The 23,795-nt window shown below is 38.6% G+C and overlaps 1 protein-coding gene across 3 annotated transcripts in view; it reads right to left on the reverse strand.

Annotated features, from left to right (window-relative positions):
* Window positions 1-352: 352 nt before the first annotated feature.
* CRY1 (cryptochrome circadian regulator 1) overlaps window positions 353-23,795 on the reverse strand; it is a 39,703-nt gene continuing 16,260 nt past the window's right edge. Inside the window, exons 2-14 of one of the 3 annotated variants that reach the window (XM_061371821.1) lie at window positions 16,802-16,910; window positions 15,134-15,276; window positions 12,685-12,869; window positions 10,572-10,660; window positions 9,852-9,992; window positions 9,445-9,756; window positions 6,867-7,018; window positions 6,564-6,766; window positions 5,714-5,815; window positions 4,452-4,547; window positions 3,198-3,269; window positions 2,993-3,100; window positions 353-1,018 (exon numbers count right to left, since the gene is read on the reverse strand). In XM_061371821.1, coding sequence (XP_061227805.1) covers window positions 2,997-3,100; window positions 3,198-3,269; window positions 4,452-4,547; window positions 5,714-5,815; window positions 6,564-6,766; window positions 6,867-7,018; window positions 9,445-9,756; window positions 9,852-9,992; window positions 10,572-10,660; window positions 12,685-12,869; window positions 15,134-15,276; window positions 16,802-16,910 — 1,708 coding nt within the window. In that variant the 3' untranslated portion in view covers window positions 353-1,018; window positions 2,993-2,996. The remainder of the gene's footprint in view (window positions 1,019-2,992; window positions 3,101-3,197; window positions 3,270-4,451; window positions 4,548-5,713; window positions 5,816-6,563; window positions 6,767-6,866; window positions 7,019-9,444; window positions 9,757-9,851; window positions 9,993-10,571; window positions 10,661-12,684; window positions 12,870-15,133; window positions 15,277-16,801; window positions 16,911-23,795) is intronic. The other 2 variants (XM_061371823.1, XM_061371822.1) reach the window with 2 other exon arrangements.

The following is a 23,795-nucleotide window of genomic DNA, read 5'->3' on the forward strand; positions in this document are numbered from 1 at the left end:
GACAGAACAGTCAGCAAACCTGATACGTTTTTAGACATCAACATCCTCGAAGAGCAACAAATTAGCTATAGCTATCAAGCAAATTCCAGTTATAGTTACAACATACCCAAACCAAACTGAACTACATTTTGAAGAAACTCTTAATACATTGGTGGAAAACATTCATGGTAAGAACACACACATGCAAACCTGAATAATTCGGATGGTGCTTTTCTTCAGTATCACAAAACTTGAAGTTCACTGATAGTGGCTTCCAGCTTAAGTCTAAAAATTACATTTTCCTTCTTTCTTGAACCAGTTACATTTGGTGACATGTACTGAAGCAACAGATTACACAAAAGACATATGTATCTACAGATATAATTTTCTTTTATTAACAAGATCTGTCATTACTGAACAAGGCAACTGGGAAATACCAGGACTGGACATACACATGAAAATTTTACAACTCGACAAAAAGTTGGCATATGACTTATATACAGATGTGATTAATAAAGGTTACAACTCTCCTGATTTTGATTAAACACAGTCCTAAGCACTTACGTTATGAAAATATGAAGCTGATCATACAGAGGTCAAGCTCTGGAATCTAAAAATAAGAACAATTTAAAAACTTCAAAACCTTCTATGTCCATCCATTTTACAGAACATCACTACAGCTTTTCCCTACTACCATATACATGAAAGATTATCAAAAATATATTGATGGGTCTATCGCTAATCATGAATGCTTATATTTACATTAAGTTAGCAAATTCTTCACCAAATACTTTATATACAAAACTCAATTTGTCCTTTGTGAAAGTCATTAAAAAGTTAAAAACCATAGAAATGCCAGTTAGAAATAACACATTCCAAAAATTGGACTTGTTTACAACAACTGAGAACAATTGAAAATAATTTATGACAAACTATGCCATTTTAGTACATGTACTCTCACAACACTTTAGTTCCAAGACAGAGTAGCAGGAACTTTGTCCTGTGTGTTCTTTGAGTGATAGGGTCTCTTCCAGTAATGCTGCAAGGAAAAAGAGAAAAATTACTCTTAAACAGTTTGTTGTGAGTCTTTGATGAAGGCAGAAATAATTCAAGGGACCAATACTCTTTCCCCCCTTCTCAGTGCAGGAAGCCCTATCCCCATTTGTACTGGCCCAAATACTCAATTCTTATTTCTTACTCCTTACAGGCTAAAAGGGGAAGGAGGGGAAAAAAAAGAAAGCAAGAAAAGAAAAACCCAACATCCTCTGTACTTCAGTGCTATTCAGAAGGCACACATCCTTTCACCAGCAGTGGTATTGGGTATGTTCTTGGCTGATACTTGAATTTGACTACCATGCTTTCACAGCATGCTTTGAACACCCCTAACAAAGTCAGCCTTTTCTGCCAAACTAGAAACCCCTCCAACCTGTCTCTCAATTGAAAAAGAGCTTAGACAGGAACCAGACGTTCGCTCTGCAGGCACTTCTTCTATAGACACGAACACCTAAGGAATTCTGCAATACAAAACATGGATGCTGAATGAATCTACACATACTACTGATAAGACAGCTACTGAAACATGGACTCTTTTGGAACTAGGTTCCGCTCAGGCCCATCCAAGTACCAGAAATCAGTTTGAGAACACAGAAGCACAGTTTACAGTGCTTCCAGTATGTGAGAAAATAGCAGATCTCAGCTCACTTCAAGTGACGGGCATCATGGAAATAATGCTGTGGCTCTGGCTCTTCACTGAATCAAATCAATACAACACAATTATTCATAATCACCACAATAACTTTGTCAAAGTGCTAACACCACATAACAAACAAAAACAGAAATAGATCTTGCTACCAAATCCAAACAAAGTAGATAGAATTTCTCTTTTTAGCTCTACAGATGCTGAATACAGCTTCTATACTTGCTGTATGGAATTTCTACCTTCCAATACCACCAAAGAGCCTCCATGTGCTATTATCTCGCCTATTTTTATTTATTCCTCAAACTCCATAATGATCAACTCTTAATTTATTCTTTATAAAACACAGGGGCAGAAAGACATTTCAATCACCCTTAATCTACACAGCCACACTCCTAGTCTTGAAATTTTGTCCCTTCTTGTTTCAGACAGCCCTCCATTCTTTGGCTTTTCTCCTAACTTACTCTAACTTATCTTTCAGGTCATCTTCTTTATTCCTCTTAAATCAAGCTCAGTGGGAGAAAAAGTGTAACACCCTTGACCTTCTCTTTTCTCTATTCTGTTCATATCCAAAACACAAAATCCACTTATCTTCTCTATGTTGATGATTTCACACCTACCAAACTCCTTCCCTCCTCCAATCTACTGCTTCTCTCTACACGTTTTCACACCTGTTCACATAGATCTATTTAGCTGTACCTCCTTCTCCAACCCCAAGTACTTTACACCACAGCTGCTCTGGACAATCTTTGGCAATCTAAGCATCCTGCTTAGGTTACAGATGCTCAAGTCTTCAAATCTTCCTTGTCCCTACATCTTTCCATGCAGTGACTACACCATCATTTTGCAGGTTTTCTGCAGTCTGTTTCTCTAAAACGTGTTCTGCTTAGTCCACTTGTATGTCTGAAACTCTAATCCACTCCATGAGCCTTTAGTTGTATTAGGCTCCCAATTTCAGGTTACCGTACATTCACACAGTTGGGCTGGCAGAACTTCAGGTGAGATGCAGAAGCAGTGAGTAGCTTTGCTAATGAATGTGAAGCCACAGTTTATCCATTTCCCTTTCATTAACACCTCAATCTGTGTCTGATAATCGCTGGCCTAGTTTTAGTTTTATAATTACTTCCTACATCATACTTTGTAAAGTCTCTAGAGCCAGGATTCTGTACTGCTTGTTTGTACAGTACTTGGAACTGAAATATTTACAACAATAATTTGGGATTCTTTGCATTGCAGTGACATGAACATTATTATAGACAAAAACCATACAGGAATTTACTCATTATCAGGATAACTTTAATGTGTCTCAGATCTTACCAGTTTAATTTGTGCTCTGTCGCTGGACTTTTGGTCCAACGCTCTGAGTTTCTTCTTCTGGATTTGGGCGTTTCCCTGCACTAATGCCAGTACCAAGAGCCGTTCTTCCTGATAATTTAAAACCAGTATTTATATTAAGACTCTGCTGCACCTTTATATATTCAGGAAAAGTGTTTCTTTTTTTTTTTATTGTTCTTTAAATTACCTGCTTGCAATAAGTGTGATTGCTGATTGTCTCCATGAGCATAATGTAAGATACTACTTGCTTGACAGTAACCTGTTCAGATACAGTACATATTTATTATAATAAATCAAATTTAGAACTGCAAGCAAGTGGACAATTACATTCTTTACAACAACAAAAAGGAGCCAACTGATTTATTTTCCATCAGCAAGAAAAATCCTGCTAGAAAACATCCTGAATGCAGAAGAGTTCTTATGAATAAAAAAAAGCCTCATGGGAGTCTAGAGCAGTTAAATATATAGGCATTTATACACAAACAGTGAACAATATTAAGTGCCTATGTACTTATGCATTAATTTTGCAACAAGGAGAATATGTACATATCCAAATAACTCTAATTTGTTATCAATTTTAACATTTTTTCCTCTTCCAAGTCTCCTCATCCTTTTTGTTATTCTGTTATGGCAATGCTAGTGAATCCTTAGCATAACTAATCTGTGAAGGAAAAAAACCAATATATGTAAGTAATATAAAGGAAGATGCAAACTATTTTCTGGTTCACAAACTACCTGCTGGCAACACTGACACCAATTGCTCTGTACTAATAGTGCAAACTAGCAAAAGCAGTTGCAAGGTTTCTTATTCTGAACAGTTGTGGTGTTCTGGTGATGTTCTGGATGCTTAAATAAAACACTGATTACAATCTTTCATGATAGTAAACACAACCTCTGTTAAGTCCGCAAAGAAAAACACTTGTGCTAAACTTGACTGCAACTTTGATCTATCACAAATCACAGGTTAAGTTTCTTATAGTTAAAGTAACAAAAATTTGCCCCCATAATATGAGAATATCCACAGAAAACCGTAGAAATTGATTATATATGGGAAGAGTGGCAGAGAAATCAGCTAAAAGGTAGCATGAAAATTTTTGCTATCAGATACACAAACTGGACTTCTTTCTTTCAATATCTTTCATTTAGAATAACCTAATTTAGAATGTTCATTAATTTTTGTTTAGTCATGCTTGTGATCCCTCTAAAACAAAACAAATATAGTTCTATATGAGCATTTTAGAGATAAAAGTGATGAGACAGGCAAGTTCACTCTAAGAGATTATTTTTATGTTTCAAGAACAGAAATAAGGCCAGTTCAAAGTTGTAGACAGCAGCTGTCACCAAAAAAAAAAAATCTATCCATGTTATTTTGATGTTTTGTCTGTTTTTCCACAGTTGCAAGGATTTGAAGATCCTCTACAGACAGGCACTGCCATAATACCTTGCTGCTGAATTCCACTTGCTCCTGCTGTATGTGAGTCCCCCAGAGCACATGGCTGAACAACTGTATGACCATCACCAGTTCCCAGCTGAGCTCCTGCAGAGATAGTCAAGACTTAAACATAACAGAAAATACAATTCCAGTTCCAAAATTTAAAATGTTGGAGATTTTTTTTCTGTTCTTCAAGAGGTAGACTTTGACTGTGGCTTTTTCCTCCCCCCCCCACAAACCACCTCAGAAAAGGTCCAAAGCTCTAATGCTTTCATCTTTCCAAATTCACACTTGCACGTTCAAATGAGTACACAGTAACCTCCTACGAAACGGATACATTTCTGATGTGAAAAGTGAAAACACGTACACATTTAAGTATATATATTTCAAGAAAGGAGTACACATAATATTAATTTATTATACACTACTTTTTTTAAACTAAGCCTTTCCTGTCTTTTAAATTTCTGAACTTATGAAATTAAAGCTCAAGAACCCAGCTTTAAGGAGCACAGACTTCAATTCTTTCAGGAACTGTACTGGCTGAGAACAAGGTCCATCTTTCTCTGCAATCTACTTCTAACCTTCACTGAAGCCCAAGAAGAACATAAACCCAAACACAGTAAATTTCCAGTTCTGCTGTATCCTTTTATAAGAAGTCCAAGGTGTACCTAGTATTCAAGATGTTGATGCTCCATGCATTTATACAATGTTAATATTGTTTTACTTTTTAATTAGTAACTAGTTAATGCTAGTCTTTGTACGTTACAGTAAGCACAATCATTGTCTAATTTTCATCAGAACTGGATGATAGATTCTATACTCAGTTTTTGCAGACACTGTCCACCATATTCTACTATATTATGGTAGAACTAAATTCCAGAAAGCAACCTGATGCTTAGAAAATTTTACAAATTAATAGTTCTGAGTTGAAAACTCATGAATCTCTCCTTATTACAAGTATCAGGACTTCTAGAAGAAAACCACATTCAAATGCTTTTGAAATCAAAGCATTTGATACATGCTTATAAGTAGTTTCAGGGGGAAGAAAACAGGTTAAAAATTCTTACATGTTTGAAATAAAAAATCTGATTCCATCTATACATAAATACAACCAAACTCAGTGAATAAATTTGAAAACATCTGTGACTTACACTGAGAACTGTCTTGTGAATACAATTCTTTCCCACAATACATAACGTCAAGGACATTTAAAAAGTAAGTTTGTGCTGTTCAGTTCCAATAATTCTATGTATTAAAAGAATTTGACTGACCTCCTGCACTGCTACAGCCAGAAATGCTTTCTCCTGGTGAATAGCCCATGAGGCCACCATTTCCATTTCCATTTGGATTAGAAGGCACTGTTGCAAGAAGACCTACACAATGAAATAAAACATACAACCATGAAGACAGACTGGAAAAAAAAGATGAAGCGTAGCATGTTTTTTTTCTAATGATAGCCAATTCTCCACCCCCACCCTGAGTGGTTTACAAACATTTATCTTGTCTACTTCTGGGATCTCACCAAGTAATTTTAGCTCAAAATTACTTAATAGGCATTTTCTACATAATATCCCACATAACTTTTCCAATATTTATTAATTACACATATTTGTTGTGTTGAAGTGCAATTCATCCTGATTCAATATCCAATACTTAAACACACTGCCGCCTTACACCTTCCTGAGCAATAGAAGCTTTACCTCTCAGAGCAAAGAGGATAGTCTTTCCTAAGTAGGAAGAATGCTACCAGCAGTTGCATTTGTCTCTGAGCAGCATTTGCAAATGCAAATACAGTATGGTTGAAGTTATCAACCACATTAATTCTCTAATCACTGGTATTAAAACCTGTCTGCACAAGAGTACCAGGATGCACAGAAGACCCAGTTTAACCAAAGAATTTCCAAAAACCCAGAGAATAAAAAATTCTGGGTAAGACTTGGAAAGAGGCACTCCCCTCAGTCTTTCTTCCCTTTATTACATCTTAATATTTTCATTTATATGATACACAACCCTGGTCAGCACACTGAGCTCATACCTGATTACCACTGGTAAGGGACAAAATAACTGATAGAAAGTCAGAGAAGCTTTCAAATAAATAAAGCAAATATTGTACAGCCATACCCAGTCCTCTGTATCGTGAAAGCTGCTGGTAGATTTGTTTCATCCTCTCAATATTCAGACGGCTTGCTTCTGCGTGATTTACCATTGGTTTGGGATAATTGACTCCTATAATACACTTTGCAGCCTTCTGGATGCTTTCAGGGGCATTCCAAGGATCATAGATGTATTTTGCAGGGAAACCTCTAAGTACTGGCAAATAACGTCTTAAAATAATAAAAAAGGTCATTTTAAGTATAAGGCCACTTGTCAGTTTAAGTTTAAACTGACATCCACAAATCACTGCAATTTCTGGTTGTGAGTTACCTGATATAATCCCCATTTGGGTCAGTTCTTCTGCCAAAACCCACAGGACAGTAGCAGTGAAAAAACTGCTGAAAGAAGGAACTACAGGATAGCCACATCCAGCTTCCAGCATTCACACTCCAATCTGCATCAAGTAAGAGCTCTTCAAAGACCTTAAGAAATGAGAGTAACAAGTTAGCCTGAACATGGCACAGCTTTGAGACATCTACACTCTTTCTTACCTGACAATACTTATGGAACGCTCAGTACCTACATGCCAAACTCAAGAACAAAATGTGACTGCCTTGGCTCTTAGTAAACATGTCAAAGCTACAACCAAAAAAAGTTACACATTCTTGCATTAACACAGCCTTACAAAATTAAATCCTCAAAGGATGGCTGGAGCGTGACTGCTTGCCAAGTGGCATTTGCTGCTTTCAGAAGCGTTGCTTCATCACACTGGAACAGAGTAAGCTTTGCAAACTTCCAGAAAACAGTGAACACACAAAGCATATTTCAAACTCAGATTGTCAGTCAGAATACCTCAGCCTGTGCAGCACCTTTCACTATGCAAGGAGTCCCAACAGTAGAATTGAAGAGTTTCTGGTTGGCACAAACATTCAGAAGTTGTATTCTTGAAGGCCAACAGTAAATCTAGTAAATGACAGTTTTGAGGTTACCCACATAAATTCCAGGAGGCGTATGAATCACCAAACATGCTGTAGAATGGTGGGACAGATAATGAACTCTGGTCTGAAGGCAACAAGAAGAAAAAAAAATCTTCTCTGGTAATTGCTATCCTTATTATATTAAAAATAACTTATGAGGCTGTTGAAGATTTATGAGGGTTTTACTTTAAATATGGAGCTCAATAGCTGTGAAACATTCAAGTTTTCAGCACCAGTTGTATTTTAATTATTAACACGGACATTACTAACTTGTATAAGAGAAGTTAGTCTGCTTAGTCAGATCACCAGCAGCTCAGGCTCACAAGAAATAAAGAGAAGCCTTATTCTCTGAAGAATATTCAAGTACCTTTTATAAAAACAGTGCACTGAGAAGTAATTTTCAAAACAGATACTTATTTAATACATATTTTTGCAAGTTCTTATATTCCTTTCAAACTTGGATCGTCTCCAAATGTTCCAAAGAAACAATCATCTTTTTCACACTAAGCCACTAAAATTTAACACCTTACTACTGCCACCCACCTTCAGCTAATAGAATTCCAAAATAAAGTCTAGTTAAGGTAATACTGCCAAACAAGGATATCTCTCTCAACATATGTTTGATAAGGCATTCAGTCTACAGTATGCACTGAATAAGTGTTAGAAAAACATCTTTGTCTAAATAGATGGAATTGTTTGGAAAAAAAAAAAAAAAAACAGTGTGTGGGTTTTGGGGTTTTTTTGTATGTTTTTTTTTTTTTAACAAGATTTATCTTAAAACACTTTTAAAAAGCTTTTTAAATAGAAAGTGACTCATCATGTAACAAGATCTTGGGATGAAGATTAAGTGTTAGCACACAACTGCTCCACTAGATGCTGCCATGTAATAAGACTTTGAAAACAACATCACTGGGGAAGGCCAGATTAACTCCTGCTAGCTACGGACATATAAATTAAACATCTTCAGTGCACAAGTCTGAGCCCTCCATGTATCTATTATTTCAAAAGTAAGCACAACTTAAGCGTTTTTCTGTAATATAGAGCTTTATTGTTTGGCTGCATTACCTGTGTATGTGCATCTTTGAAGTCTTTATCGATGAACTGCAGAAGGAAAACTCCTAAAGCAGCTTATGGTGTTGTGTAACCAAGACAGTTGTTTTTTTTAATTAAAGATTTTGGCTTACAACTAATTTGTGAAGAAAGTTGAAATTTCCTAAGGTTATACACATGAGGTCACAATCCTGATGGCAAATAAACTCTTCCTTAGATTTGAAACATAAAAAACTTATTTCCAGTTGATTATCATTGCTTATTACAAGATGTGCTACCCTTCTAAAAACATAAAACTGATTCAAAGGCTGAGACTACATTATTCCATTTTTTTTCTTTGAAAGACTGACATCTGTAATTTGAACTTCAGCATCTCTTGGATACTGGCAAAGAATTAACTGCACTGAAACTCCAGCCACATCATGTTGCACATACTCACACTTCTAACTTTGGGCAAAGGGACAGAAATTGCTGAAAGGACATTCTCAACCATTTAGTCTTCCCCCTTTAATTCCTGTGGTGCTCTCCCTTCACAGGTAAGCAGATGCAAGATGTGAACAGGAACTGTTCACACAGTATGACTAGAAAGAAATTTCAGTTACAAGAATAATCCATGTTTATTTGCCAAGATTTAGGAAGGAATCTCACATTTAAAAGAACTGCAGACCTATTTTGACTGCAAGAAACACTGTAATATTCCAGTGAAAGGGGGCATTAAATCAGTAGTGCTGTGAAGTTTTGTCTGTTGATCAGAACCGATTAAATTTTGACCGCAGTTTAAGGTTTAAAATTCAACTTACAGCACACAGTAACAAAATTATAGAGTGACTATCTGCAACTTTTATAGGTACTTTAAGAAATTCAAGAATGAGAAACAATACCTTCATTCCTTCTTCCCAGCTAATCCAGAGATCACCTCGAGTTAAAAAGCACGCTACAGCATGCCGGGCTAAATGATGAATCCAGCCTTCTTGACGAAGCTGTGTCATAATCGCATCAATCCAAGGAAAACCTGTTCTGCCTTCTGCCCATTTGGCCAAAGCCTCAGGATTCTTATCCCATGGGATTTGAACACAGATAGGATTCCCCTCCATTTTATCAAACCGTGGATTGTTAGTTGCCGCTGTGTAGAAAAATTCACGCCATAACAGCTGGCCATAGAGGGAGAGGGGAGGGGAACTGTTCTTTTTTACCTGAAGATCATCATTAGAGGAAAACATTTCATTAGGAGAAGCAGGGAAAAACCATGGCATCCAAGACTGTGTAGCTGATCATATAGAAATCGTACCTTTTTGTACAGATCCGTTAACTTGAAATAAAAGAGACGACAGGACAAACAGCCAAAGCGGAGGTAGGGGCTAAGCCCTGTAGGGCTTGCCAGGAGGGAATTTGCATTCATTCGTGGTCTTTCAAAGTTTGCTACCCAAGCCTTTAAAAACAAAAAAACCACACACAAAAGCAAATACAGAACAAAAACCACACAGCAGTATCAAACTACAGGCGAGGTACCAACTTATAAAGGGAGAAATTTTGCACTGTCTGTGGCTGACCCCAGGCAACTGGACAAATGATCACCTTACTTACTATACCTAGGTATTCCTTTTCAACCAGGAGAGTCTCTAGAAGGTAATTTATCTCTTCTCCCAGAACTACCTATCCTTTTCTTTTAAATACAGAGGAAACCTAGATAACTAGCAATATGTTAGCTTTTAGAAAAATTCCCCTTCAAAGTTATAAAAAGATGTTCAAGTAAAATTACCTCCCAAGAACAAATAATTACATTTCTGAGTGGAAAACTCTAAGCAGACTTCCTCTAAAATTCAAATTAAAGACAGCCTGCTACCAGCTTTTAAAACTGAGAAACAGCACCTCTATTTATGTAATTACATTGAGGCCTTGAGCTCAAGTCTGGGTTTGATTTTGTTCTAAAGCAACTTGCTGAACTCTTCTTTTCCAAAAAGTAGCAATATTTCCAGATATGTCACACTTTCAATGATCTGCAACATACCTTTCGTTCTAAATGTCTTTCCAATCGTGTGAGAGCCTCTGTTTCTCCCCCTGGCCATACTGCAGAAGGCAGACCATCCGTGTCAAAACCTGAAAAGCAAGTTGAAACAAGAAAATTCCTTGGTTGCTTATCCTGTAGCTCAAAAACCCCAGTACATCTTACTGTACCTTAAGACCAATCCTAAGCTGGACATATGGCAAAGTTCTAAAATAGTATGCAACCAAGCTACAGGTTGGGCAGAGAAGGACTTGGTGGTGTTGGTCAATGAGAAAATGAACATGAGCCAGCTCCAGTGTGTGCTCGCAGCCCAGAAAGCCAACTCTCCTTGGGCTGCATCAAAAGGATCATGACAGTAGGTGATCCTGCCCCTCTACTCTGATCTCATGGGACCTCACCTGGAGTACTGTGTGCAGTTCTGGTGTCCTCAACATAAAAAGGACATGGAACTGTTGGAACAAGTGCAGAGGAGGGCCACAAGAATGATGAGGGGACTGGAGCACCTCCCGTATGAGGACAGGCTGAGAAAGATGGTGCTGTTCAGCCTGGAGAAGAGAAGGCTGCATGGAGACCTCATAGCAGCCTTCCAGTATCTGAAGGGGGGCTAGAGGGATGCTGGGGAGGGACTCTTCATTAGGGACTGTAGTGACAGGACAAGGGGTAATGGGTTAAAACTTAAACAGGGGAAGCTCAGGTTAGATCTAAGGAAATCCTTTTACTGTGAGGGTGGTGAGGCACTGGAAAAGGCTGTTCAAAGAAGTTGTGAACGCTCCACCGCTGGCCGTGTTCAAGGCCACGCTGGACAGAGCCTTGGGTGACATGCTTTAGCGTGTGGTGTCCCTGCCCATGGCAGAGGGGTTGGAATGAGATGATCTTAAGGTCCTTTCCAGCTCTATCTATTCTATGATTCTGTTCTAATTCACATTCAATTTTTGCAGCAAAATCCAATTTTTACTTTTACATTAACTCACAAGTTTTACATGCTGAATGGTTTTACTTCAGTTCCACTTTCTAGTTTTTTTGGTTATTTTTGCAAAAAGTGACCTTCCTATCATTTTTCAAATTATTTTCAAGTTCTCAGCTCTGCAGCTATCCCAAAAAAACCACCTTTTTTCTTTTGGTTTAAATTACTACTAAGAATCAACAATTGCTATTGTAATTTACAGGATGTCTAAAATCTTCTTCCATCAAATTGAAAGCATGAGTGGTATCTTCAGAAAATCATAGGTTTCATTGACCTTAACTTAAATAACACATGAGGATTGTTGTCAAATTGATGATAAACACATACTTGAGCTGCAAAAGAAAGACAAAAAGAAGGTACAGGATTTCTTCCCCATCCCCACACCTCCCCCAGGATTGTTCACCAAGTGCATTAGATGACACATCTGCCTCTAGTTTAACCACTCTCTAGCGAGATCTTTTTTTAAAATAGCTTTAAAGAAAGGTCTGTTTTATGAGAGGTCAAACAGACTATACAGAGTAGCTAGAGATCAGCTAAAATCTATCCAGACCCCTTTGTTATCAATTTGGAGGTCATGCCACATTTGTTTTTATTTCCAAGTGAACAAGAATAAGAAAGAGAAGGAGGGGGATTCGCAGGATAATTGGTTCCTATATTCCTTAAAATTAAATTTAGACAAACATAAGACTTCCCATCCTCCCCCACCAAGAAGTCTCAAAAACCATTATTTGCCTTACTATGATCTTTTTCTCTTTTTTTTTTTTTTGGCATTGCAAGATGAAAGGGGTTTTTAAATTAATTTGTAAAATGACATTAATGACCTGAAGCACAAAGATACCAAATGCATTTAATACAAAATGAAGTATCAAAGACTATTAGTAGCTTAATGATTATTTGGTACCATGGGAAGACGGCTATGCTGTATTATACAGCGTCAAATAGCACTTAGTGTAGTTTCTTCTGACCTTCCATTTAAAAGAAAATGACTAAAATTCAGAGTTGATTATTGTTTTTTGTTCCTTTTGTATGACATAACTGGTATCAGTTTAACCATTAACCATATGCAGAATCTCTTGTGTTTATTTTAAGTATCATGCTTTTAGTAGTAGATTACATCTTGTTTCAAAATGTCAAAGCAATTTTAGAACATACCTAGCTCTTCAAGTGATGGGACACCGTATTTCTCATCATGGTCATCTGAAACTGGAGTAGTACATTTTTCCATTACTTCTGGGGTTATAGTCTCTACTGGCATCTCCAGTGGTTCCATTCTACTAATTAGGGTCTGGAATCGCTTGTAAGTAAGAGGAGGCTGTCCTCCATTTAATTCTATTATTCTGAATTGGCAAAAAAGGGGGAAAAGTAAAAAAAGTAGTATGTCAGACAGCAGTATAGAACTTTCTATATATATATATATATATAAAATGTACACACAGAGAAATATCTTCTTACCTGCCTGTAGCATGTTACATAAAATTGCAGATATACATGATAATCCAGACTGTGGACTTTTATTTTATCACCCTTTTTTACCCGCTAGGGAGACACATAAATTAACTGTTTATAGGGAAGTAAGTTATTCTCATTCCCAGGTTTAGGAAGGTCCCTCAGAAATAAGTAATGATTATGGACAGCTCAAGGCAAAATAAAATGCAGATCAGTAAAGCAGATGAGAGAGAAAGGGCAACTAAGATGATTAAGGGAGTGGAGCATCTCCCTTATGAGGAAAGACTGAGGGAGCTGGGTCTCTATAGTTTGGAGAAGAGGAGACTGAGGGGTGACCTTATTAGTGTATATAAATATATATATATTTAAATATTATATATTCTATATATTTATATATATTATATATTCTATATTTATATATATTATATATATATAAATATAAATATATAAAGGGGAGGTGTCACAAGGATGGAGCCAGGCTCTTCTCAGTGGCAATGATAGGACAAGGGGTAATGGGTACAAACTGGAACACAAGAGGTTCCACTTAAACTTGAGAAGAAACTTGTTCTCAGTGAGGGTGACAGACCGCTGGAACAGGCTGCCCAGGGAGGTTGTGGAGTCTCCTTCTCTGGAGACATTCAAAACCCGCCTGGACACGTTCCTGTGTAACCTTATCTAGGTGTTGCTGCTCCGGCAGGGGGATTGGACTAGATGATCTTTTGAGGTCCCTTCCAATCTCTAACATACTGTGATACTGTGATCACAGCTACCCAAAGATACATCCAAGTCACGTACAACACTACTATTTGCATAAAAAAGTACCTATTTTTCTGTTCTGGTATTAACAGTAGTCAGTAATATAACACTCAATATAGGGAACAATTAAGGTTTAGTTTTATACGCAACTGTTGTAAAAACAGAGAGCTTCCATATTTTGCATTGTCACCTCCAGTATATCTAAAATCTCAGAAACAGGAAAAGTTCAAAGAAATAATTTACTAAAATGGTAGATGGATCCAACTGTTCACTTGATTCAACTGTGCTTGGGCAGGGAGAGAAGAAAACGAAGTTCCAATTTAAGACTAAAAAAAACCCCAGGTGTTTGTTTCAAAACAGTAAATAACTCCCTTTCCTCCCATACATCTAGCTGCTTCTCATACATTGTCTTGTAACAGAAAAAAAAACCAGGCATCTACCACAATAAGTTACACAATATTAAGAAAAGCCAAGTCATACTTTCAAACAGTTCATGGATTATGTTCCTATAATAAGAAGCTAATACTAATCCATTTAAATAGATGTGTTGAAAAATATAAACAAGATATTAAGTCAGGAGATGCGGGGATATCCAACAATCCCCTATTACTTACTGGGTACATAACTGGTAGGAAGTTGTTGTTGAAAAATAAAGGACTTTCTGCTAACGGTTTACAGCAAGTGAAATAAGGACAAAACGATCTGACAAAACAACCAAGCTGCAATCTTATCTGGGAGAAGTTACAGGGATGATTGAGTAACTTCATTTTAAAAGACAGATAATGAACATGATCTCATAGCAGCCTTCCAGTATCTGAAGGGGGCCTATAGGGATGCTGGGGAGGGACTCTTCATTAGGGACTGTAGTGATAGGCAAGGGGTAACGGGTTCAAACTTACACAGGGAAAGTTTAGATTGAATATAAGGAGGAAATTCTTTCCTGTTAGGGTGGTGAGGCACTGGAATAGGTTGCCCAGGGAGGTTGTGAATGCTCCAACCCTGGCCGTGTTCAAGGCCAGGTTGAACGAGGCCTTGGGTGAGATGGTTTAGTGCGAGGTGTCCCTGCCCATGGCAGGGGGGTTGGAACTTGATGATCTTAAGGTCCTTTCCAACCCTAACTATTCTATGATTCTATGATCATTATTTTCAGAACCCCAAACCAAAACTGTATTTCACATACAGTTACGTATCTTCTTTGGAGTTGCAAAGACCTACTCAATATGTAATAAAATTTGGATGGATGTATGGACAGACAGATGGATAAAAAGAGAAGCATAGAACAAATTTGTAGTCTTCCTAACTATGAAGTGTTCCCCATAGAAAGCAGCACACAATATCTAACCAAATACTACATAAAATTCATATTTCCTTTTTAAAAACAGAGTTAATGGTAACTTACTTGTCTAAGTCATATAATGTATGGGAAATTCGAACAATGACCTCCACTCCAGCTTCACTAGCCAGCTTCTTGATCGCTGCATCTCTTTCCTTCCCAAATGGTTCAGAATCATATTCAATAGAAAGTTTCGCAATATTCCATTCCTGCAACACAAAACAAAAATCTGGTCCTTCAGCAACTCAGCTGCTTGATGGAAGGTGAGATGAAAGAGAACAAGGAGAACAGGGACAAGATGGAACATCATTTAGTATCTGTGGACAGTTGTCAGAGATACTCAAAGGCCCAAATTACATTAGACACCCAGACTCACAAAAATAAAGTCTAGCCTTTTGGCATCCACACAGGAATCAGGCATAAGAAAAGCTTTTATCTCTCCCATTATTGTGGGCACACATCATATGGAACAACCTCTGTGTACGTTGTGAAAACTCAGCTGCTCTATGGGATTTATGTACCTTAAGAGGCATAGCAAAAGGGAAAGATGACAGAGGCTGTTTTCTGTCCACTGATTAGCAGCAGTACTTTGCGCAAGTTTTTCACTTATGTCTGTCAACTTTAACAGCAGAACTTAAGATAGGGGTGGTGAGGCAAAATAGCTGCTCCCCCACAACTGAACATCACACAGATTTCCTTCCCCATTCGAAACCCCTGCCCCTTACCCAACAGAACAAGCAATCTTCAAATTCTCTATTTAAAATAAACAATAGTAAAAAATAAAAAAAAAGAACAATTCTGTCTCCTAAAAAGAGGACACCTTGAAGCCTAATATCCTCTGTGTCACAGATGGTGTTACTAAGGCCAACAGTAACAGGTGGGGAAAAAGAAGCTAAGAAAGGGATCAACTAATGGCTAAGGCTTCTGCAGAGGCAGGAAAATGGAAAGGTGAAGTATGCACAGAAAGATCCTAGAAAGCCATCCTGCCAATCAAACTCAAAAATACCCTTCTAATCCCTCAGAATCTTAATCGGTTGATTTAAATATACCAGACAGACTATTTCAGAGACCTGGATTTACAACAAAGAGACAAGGGGCACTCTACGCTCTTCACCTAGTATGCTCTTTCACTTCTAACTCTAACTCTCTCCTAGGTGAAGCCCAGGTACAATCCTGATGATAGGCAGTTCCAAAGAGTGCTTGCACTTTGAAGGAAGGTTTGGCTCCTTCCATCATTAAGTCTGCCAAGACAAATCAATCAGGCCCCGAGTCCTCAAGTGACCTCCCACATCCTCATATATTATTTATTTTTCATTTCATAAGGTAAAACCATAAAGAAGTGTCCAAGAGCCAGAGCCAGGTCCCCAGGGGAGCCAAGGAATTCCAAGCAAGTGTTACATGATGTGACTACACCCAGGTCACATCAGCATGAGCTAGGCACTTAGAAGTATGGACACAGTACCTACACTTACCAAACCATTAGAAATCTGTTCCATTACTGGAAGAAAAGAAACAAAAAAACCGTAAAGTCGAAGACCAACTCAATTCAATTGGTGATATGCACATGAGAGAAGAAAACCCCAAATCTAACAAAAACAACCTTAAAGGGAAACTGCAAGGATAGTTACTTATTTGCATGGATAACAACTTGCACTGAAGTATATAGTACAAGAAATATTCCTAGTTTAAATTAGTCATATTTATGGTTAGAAACAACTGCAAGGTGGCATCTACCTTGAAAAGTCTGGGGAAAACATCTGCTGGCTGTCCACGAATAACAAACAAACGTGAGTTCAGTTTCCGTAGATTGGCATCGAGATCCTCAAGACACTGAAGCAGGAATCTGCAAGGCATAATGAAGAAGCATTTATTTTCTGATACAAACCATACAATCTTACAATAGAAAAAGGGAACAAAGAGGAACAACTCAACGAAGAGTATGAAACCATCAGTATTTGGTACGTATTTTGGTGACGCATGCATGTTCACATCATAATCACACTTAGCTTACAGTAGCTCAATGCCATATAATTATTCAACAACACAATTTGGAAAAGCAAGCTGTCACTTAAGTCTTCATCTTAACACTGTTCAACTCCGGAATGGACTAAAACATACTGTGCTGGTTTTGGCAAGGACAGAGTTCATTTTCTTCACAGTAGGTGGTTGGGGACTGTGGTTTGGATCTGTGCTGAAAACAGTGTTGATAATACAGAAGTGTTTTAGTTACCACTGAGCAATGGTCACACAGATCAAGGCCTTTGCTGCTTGTCTCACACACCTCCCCACCAGTGAGCAGGCTGGGGTGCACAAGAAGTTGGGAAGGGACACAGAGGGAACAGCTGACCCAACTGACCCAAGGAATATTCCATGTCATATGGCACTGTGCTCAGCATATGAAGCTGGCAGAAGAACAAGGAAAGGGATGTTTGGATTGATGGCATTTGTCTTCCCAAGTAACTGTTCTGTGTGACAGAGCACTGCTTTCCTGGAGATGGCTGAACACCTGCCTGTCAATGGGACGTCATAAATGAATTCCTTGTTTTGCTTCGCTCCAGTACACGTGGCTTTTGCTTTATGTATTAAGCTGCCTTTAACTCAATACACAAGTTTTCTCGCTTTTATCTTCAGATTCTTTTTCCCATCTTGCCACCGGGGAAGTGAGCAAACAGCTGTGTAGTGCTTAGTTGCCAGCTGGGGTTAAACCACGATGCATGCTCAAGTCTTAACTAAAACTAGAAGTATCTTGTCACTCTAAAGCACACCACAGAAAAAAAAAAAAGGAAACAAAACAAACACCACCACCAAACAGAAACCAAACCACCAGCTCTTGGCATACTGCCAAGTCCTCTGATATGCTGTATTTAGTAAAATAAACTATCACTTTGGCCTTCATTTATAAAAATAGCCCTCTATAGAACAAACAGTTTCATGCATCTCAGCTGTAGCCTCACCTGAATTATTTAATGAGCAAAGCAGCAAATAAGGGGGGAAGGGGGAGGAAGGAAGATGGTTCCTGCAAATCTGCAAGTCTTCAAGAGAAACAGATATTTGCACAAAGGATGTTGAGGCAGGTTCACAAGTGTGAAGATTTATTAGTGGGTACAGTAATGAAAAATAATTATAATGGTAAAAGTTGTTCAGGGAAGAAATGAAAACAAGAGGAAGGAGAGAAGAAATGAAAACTTTACCTTGAGGCCAGTCAGAAGGAGAGATGCTGGAGGTCCCCAGATGAGTACCCTGCTCTGGACTCCTCTCCAGTGTAACAAGAGGCTCCTCCACAATATTTTTGCTCATAGCAATAATAATCTTTTTCATCAGGAGCTACTCAAACCCTGTCAGCTATTTTAATTTAAAATGCTGCAGGCACTCACCAAAGTTCATGCTGCTCATCAGGGCAGCCACTGAGTCAGAGCCTGCCGGTCATTAACCTCTGTGCACACACATTATTGGATTCCCTTGCCATAAACCAAAAGCTACACCCAAAGGGAGAGGGCAAAGAAAGAGGAGATTCCCACACTGCAGGTCATTATTCCTGAGAGCGCCTGCTGTAACAACACTGTGTGCAGATGCCAGGCCACAAGGATAACATCACAGGAGCAACCCCAAAGAACAACACTGGGAGGGCAGTGCCATAGGGCCCTGGAGACACTGCACTTACAGCCTGGGTGGAACAGTAGGGAGCTACCAGTGAAGGGCAGGCTGCACCACTGCCAGTGGCCACAGCATTGCAAAGACAAAGGCACTGACCAAACAGGTTTCCTGATATCAGATCATGCAACACCTTGCTTTTGAAGTATGAATCCTAAAAAATAGCCAGTTACAATGAAAATGCCATACCTTCTAAGAGGGATACAGCATACATGGCTGTTGTAAACCTATTAACATATGTGTGGCTGACTTGATCTGAGAGGGTAACTGCAAGCAAGTCTGAGAGGAAGCCAGAGTACAAGAATACAACAGCTTCTCGGTTGGCAACTATGCTCATACGTTTTATAACCATAACAAACCAAAAACACCTAATCCTCTCACTTGGCTAAATCAAGTTTTGTTTTGAAAAAACTCCAGGGCAGTGACACCATGAAGCATGAAAAGTAAAAAACTTCTGCATGCTCATTTAGTTAGAAACCATACAGGACTCATTTTAAGACTCAGATGAGAATTGCATATACTTCTATCAGAGAGAACTTGGGCCCCATGTTCCCTGGTCAAAGTCAGTTCCAGTTGGACTCTGAAAAGTACAGCTTCATTTTATCTTTCGTTTTTCAAGAAGCATATACATTTACAGACTTCACAAATCGTTATGATGAAAACTGCAATAGTGTCCTGGATACCTTTGGAACAGTCCAGGAGAGGTTTTAGATTTTTTTTTCTTAGCTTGTGTAACAGAATATAGGGAAAGAACATGAAGAGAAACTGATGACAAAAAACACTTGTAGCTATTCAAACTAACAGTCTGTCTTTCACAAAACTTAGGGTTTGTTGCTATTGGCATTTCAGTTTCCTCTACTTTCTCAATTTCCTTTCTTCCTAACCTGACTGACCATAACAGACAACTTCTAGTCTAGACTTGGCACAAAATCCTATTCAAGAAGATTACATGCACTGACCCAGTCTCCAGTTCACATCCAAGATCCCTAAACTTGCCCTTAATACTGTTTAATCTCTATTTTGTTGGGTCTCCAAATCCCCTTTATTATCTCTCTTAACTATCGCTTACCACACTCCTGCATTTCAATCTCCATAAAACTCTGTCACGTACTTAACAAACATAATGGTATAAATTCATAAAATATATGTAGGAATGGAGCAGAAGAGTGGCAAGGGGACACCTGAACAAAAAGAGAACAAATGAAAAACAGCCAAACCACAGATGGTGTTGCAAGACTCACTGAAAGCACATTGTTATAAAATAATGAACCTAATTAAACCCTAGCCACCCTATGATATCTATAGTAACACCAATGCAAAAGAATACCACTTCTGACATTCAGAACACGGATTCAGTTTACAAGTAGTTACACTGAATACGTGCGCAGTTTATTAAGCATATCTAAATCCTTCAGTTGGACCAAATGTGTTCTAACAAAATGTGCTTCCAATAATTAATAACCTACTTTATTTTTGCCAACCCTATTTATGCTATGTCACATCAAAAGGCATTTTCTCATTAAAATGCTAATAGAAGTTGTCCAACAAAAAACCTTTACACAGATTTATAGAATCATACAATAGTTTGGAAGGGAACTTTAAAGGTCATCTAGTCCAACCCCTCCTGCAACGAGCCTTGCTCAATTAAAAATGAACCTTCTTAAATCATTTTAGATAGAGCCCCTACCAAGAAACTTAACAGTTGAATCAACTACTTGTCATAACCAAAGTTTTCACCTCCTCTTTTTCTCATGAGCACCTTCAAAACTTGCACAACATCTTTACTGTGCTTGCTAACTAACATGCTAGGTACATCCACAGATACAAATTACTCTGAATTTAAGGAAGGAAAATGCTACATTTCAGAACTTCTGCATTCATCCAACGTGTTAGCACATGCCTGTGTGAACAGGCAAGGAAATTTTTAATTGTTCCAGCTCCCTGGGACAACTTCTAATCCCTGCACTGTCTCCAATTTTGGCATGGTATGGCATTTCAATGCACTGAATTTATCTCCTGTCCTAGTAAATTCATGTCTCATCTATAACAGACACTGGTATGTTGTGGTGGAGTAATAACATATACACAACATGCAACCCCCCACACTTCTGTAGCATACTTAACAATAATAATTCTCAGCATCCAACACATTCTCAGAGTGAACTATTACAGGACCTGGAAGAAGGAGTTTTTAGTTTTCCAACATAATCATTTTGACTGCTAACACTTGTTTGCAAGTGAATCTAGTTCTCAACTATTCTCATGCCATGCTGCAGCACAGAAATATACAGGTGCTTTGCTCAGTGCAAACATTTAGGGATAATAAGAACAGTATTCTAGCAAAGACAAGCCAAAATTATTTGAGCTTTCTCTCTGAAGAGACACACGAGTATGCTCATAAACATGTTCTTTTCACAGTATAACATAAAGTGTGTAGTGGTTGACACGCTGGAGGGAAGGGATGCCATCCAGAGGGCCCCTGGCAGGCCTGAGAGGTACCCCAACGCGAACCTCATTGAGTTCAACAAAGCCAAGTGAGAGGGCCTACACCTTGTCACCTGAGTTAGGGCAATACCAGGCACAGGTTGGGCAGAGAAGTGGTCCAGAGCACCCCTGCGGAGAAGGGCCTGGGAGTGTTGGTTGGTGAGAAAATGAACATGAGCCAGCTCCAGTGTGCACTCAAGACCAGAAAGCCAACCATATCCTGGGCTGCATCAAAAGGAGTGTGACCAGCAGGTCGAAGGAGGTGATCCTGCCCCTCTCCTCTGCTCTTGTGAGACCTCACTTGGAGTATTGTGTGCAGTTCTGGTGTCCTCAACATAAAAAAGGACATGGAACTCTTGGAGCAAGCCCAGAGGGAGGGCCATAAGGATAATCAGGGAGCTGGAGCATCTCTCCTACGAAAACACGCTGAGGGAGCTGGGGTTGTTCAGCCTGGAAAAGATTCCAAGGAGACCTCAGAGCAGCCTTCCAGTACCTAAAAGGGGGCCTACAAGAAATCTGAAGAGGGATTTTTTACAAGGGCAGGTAGTGATAGGACAAGGTGGAATGGCTTTAAACTGAAAGAGGAGAAAATTAGTCTAAGTATTAGGAAAAAATTCTTCACTATGAGGGTGCTGAGGCCCTGGCACAGGTTTCCCAGAGAAGCTGTGGCTGCCCCATTCCTGGCAGTGTTCAAGGCCAGGCTGGCCAGGGCTTGGATCAACCTGGTCTAGTGGAAGGTGTCCCTGCCTATGGGAGGGGGTTGGAGCTGAGTGAGCTTTAAGGTCCCTTCGAACCCAACCCATTCTGTGATTGGTAAATCTGTCTGTAAACTGAAACAAAATATAAAACCTCCACCTCATAAACAGTAATTTTTCCAGTATATGAGCTCTTGAGGCAAAGTTTCTTCACAGCAGCTATGAAGTTAGGAGCTGCTAGGATTGAGTTCTATTATAGTTTACACCAAAGTGTGGCAATTAGGATCTATTTAAATCTCTCCATAGAGTAACAGGTCATATTTCCAAGTCTGAAATATAAACCAACTTTTTCTTCTCAACCTAAGAGTCAATGGGAAAGCACTTTCTTTTTTACTTCAAATGAATATTAAAAACTACATGACATCATTTAAAAAACATAAAAAGAATGCACAGATATTTTTATCAGATTAGAGCATCAGCCCAGGTTTCTGCATATGGTCTTCAACTTCCTTTGGACAAACCAAAGGAAGGAAAAGTTTACCATTAATGTCACAGTAGCAAACTGCCAGAAGTACACAACTGACTGAGATGATGGCAGGAGACAGAAAAGACTGACTTACTGTAAGTCTAAGTGAAGATGCCAATGCAAAGCACACCTGTGCTTAAGCAACATTCTTAGAAGGTATAGCACACATTTTGCTCAGGATCATCCAATTATGACATTAAGAATTTTCTTGATAGCTTCTGAAGTCAACATTCTTTAAAAGATATGAATATAAAATCTTGGCTGCTTACTCCAAGAAACCCCAGAATCCTCCCTGCTGCCAATCATGCAAAGTCTGCCTTTGGTCCAAAATCTAAACTAAACGTTCTGCCCTCCTGCACTTTAAAAGTTACTGCCAAAAAATGGTTTGCATAATACAGATAACAATTTTAGATAACATGCATCTGAAATAAACCAATACCATCAAGGCAGAAATTCAAGAAGTTAAATAACTAATTGTTAACACAGTTAACCATTAACAAAGTGAACAAAAGTAAGCACTACAACATGCAGCCTTCCTGGCTCTGCACTATTAATGTGATTAAAGACTTTCTCCAGGGAGTAAGTCAGGAACAGTTTATGAAATATGCAGCACTTTTATTTAGGAGAAGACTTGCAAGAAGGATACTTACAGACACACTGTTCAAGGGTACCACTAAGTCTTGTTTGGGGTTACTTTTAGGAGTAATAAACACCCAGAAACTGCAAGCACACAAAACCATCCTTCTTGCCAGTCTGAAATGAGAACAGTTGCTGGGAATTGAGGGAACTTAAAGTGCAATGCCTTCTCTTTCAGGCATCATTCACATCTGAAAATGGTGGTGCTAGGCCATTAAAGAATCAAGAAACTTCAGTTCCGTGTTTTTTCCCGAACCGACACAGATTCTGAACTGAACCATTAGGCAAGGTAGGAATGTTAGACTGCATATCCAGTTCCACACAACAGAAAGGAATCTAGGCTTTCTTAATCCAAGGAGCACATTTAAAATGTTGAGTGAAAAAGAAAGGCTCTAAAACTTGTTTCATTCCTAAGTTTAATATTTTTACCTATGACTGGTCAACTTCCAGAAATCCTTTGAAATGCTATCTACTCAGTAGTCCTCAAGCCAAGCCATTGATTATAATCTCTCCAGGAAAAGAACAGCACTGTCAAACAAGAGACTCATGTCGTTATGGATACCTGATTGCCACCCAGACTTTTGTCTATCAGAATTATCTTAAGCGGCCTAACGCCTGCTAGTTTTATCTTCCCATTCAATTTTTTTTTCCAACGCTGCTATCACATAGTCCTCCATCTTCCACAGTTTAGTAGAGCTGGATTCAATAAAAACAAAGAATATTGTATAACATCAAC

Source organism: Neopsephotus bourkii, unplaced genomic scaffold, assembly GCF_033783945.1.
Source record: "Neopsephotus bourkii isolate Nb327-2 ecotype Australia unplaced genomic scaffold, CSIRO-AGI_Nbou_v1 NB_1589, whole genome shotgun sequence".
NCBI classification, from domain to species: domain Eukaryota; kingdom Metazoa; phylum Chordata; class Aves; order Psittaciformes; family Psittacidae; genus Neopsephotus; species Neopsephotus bourkii.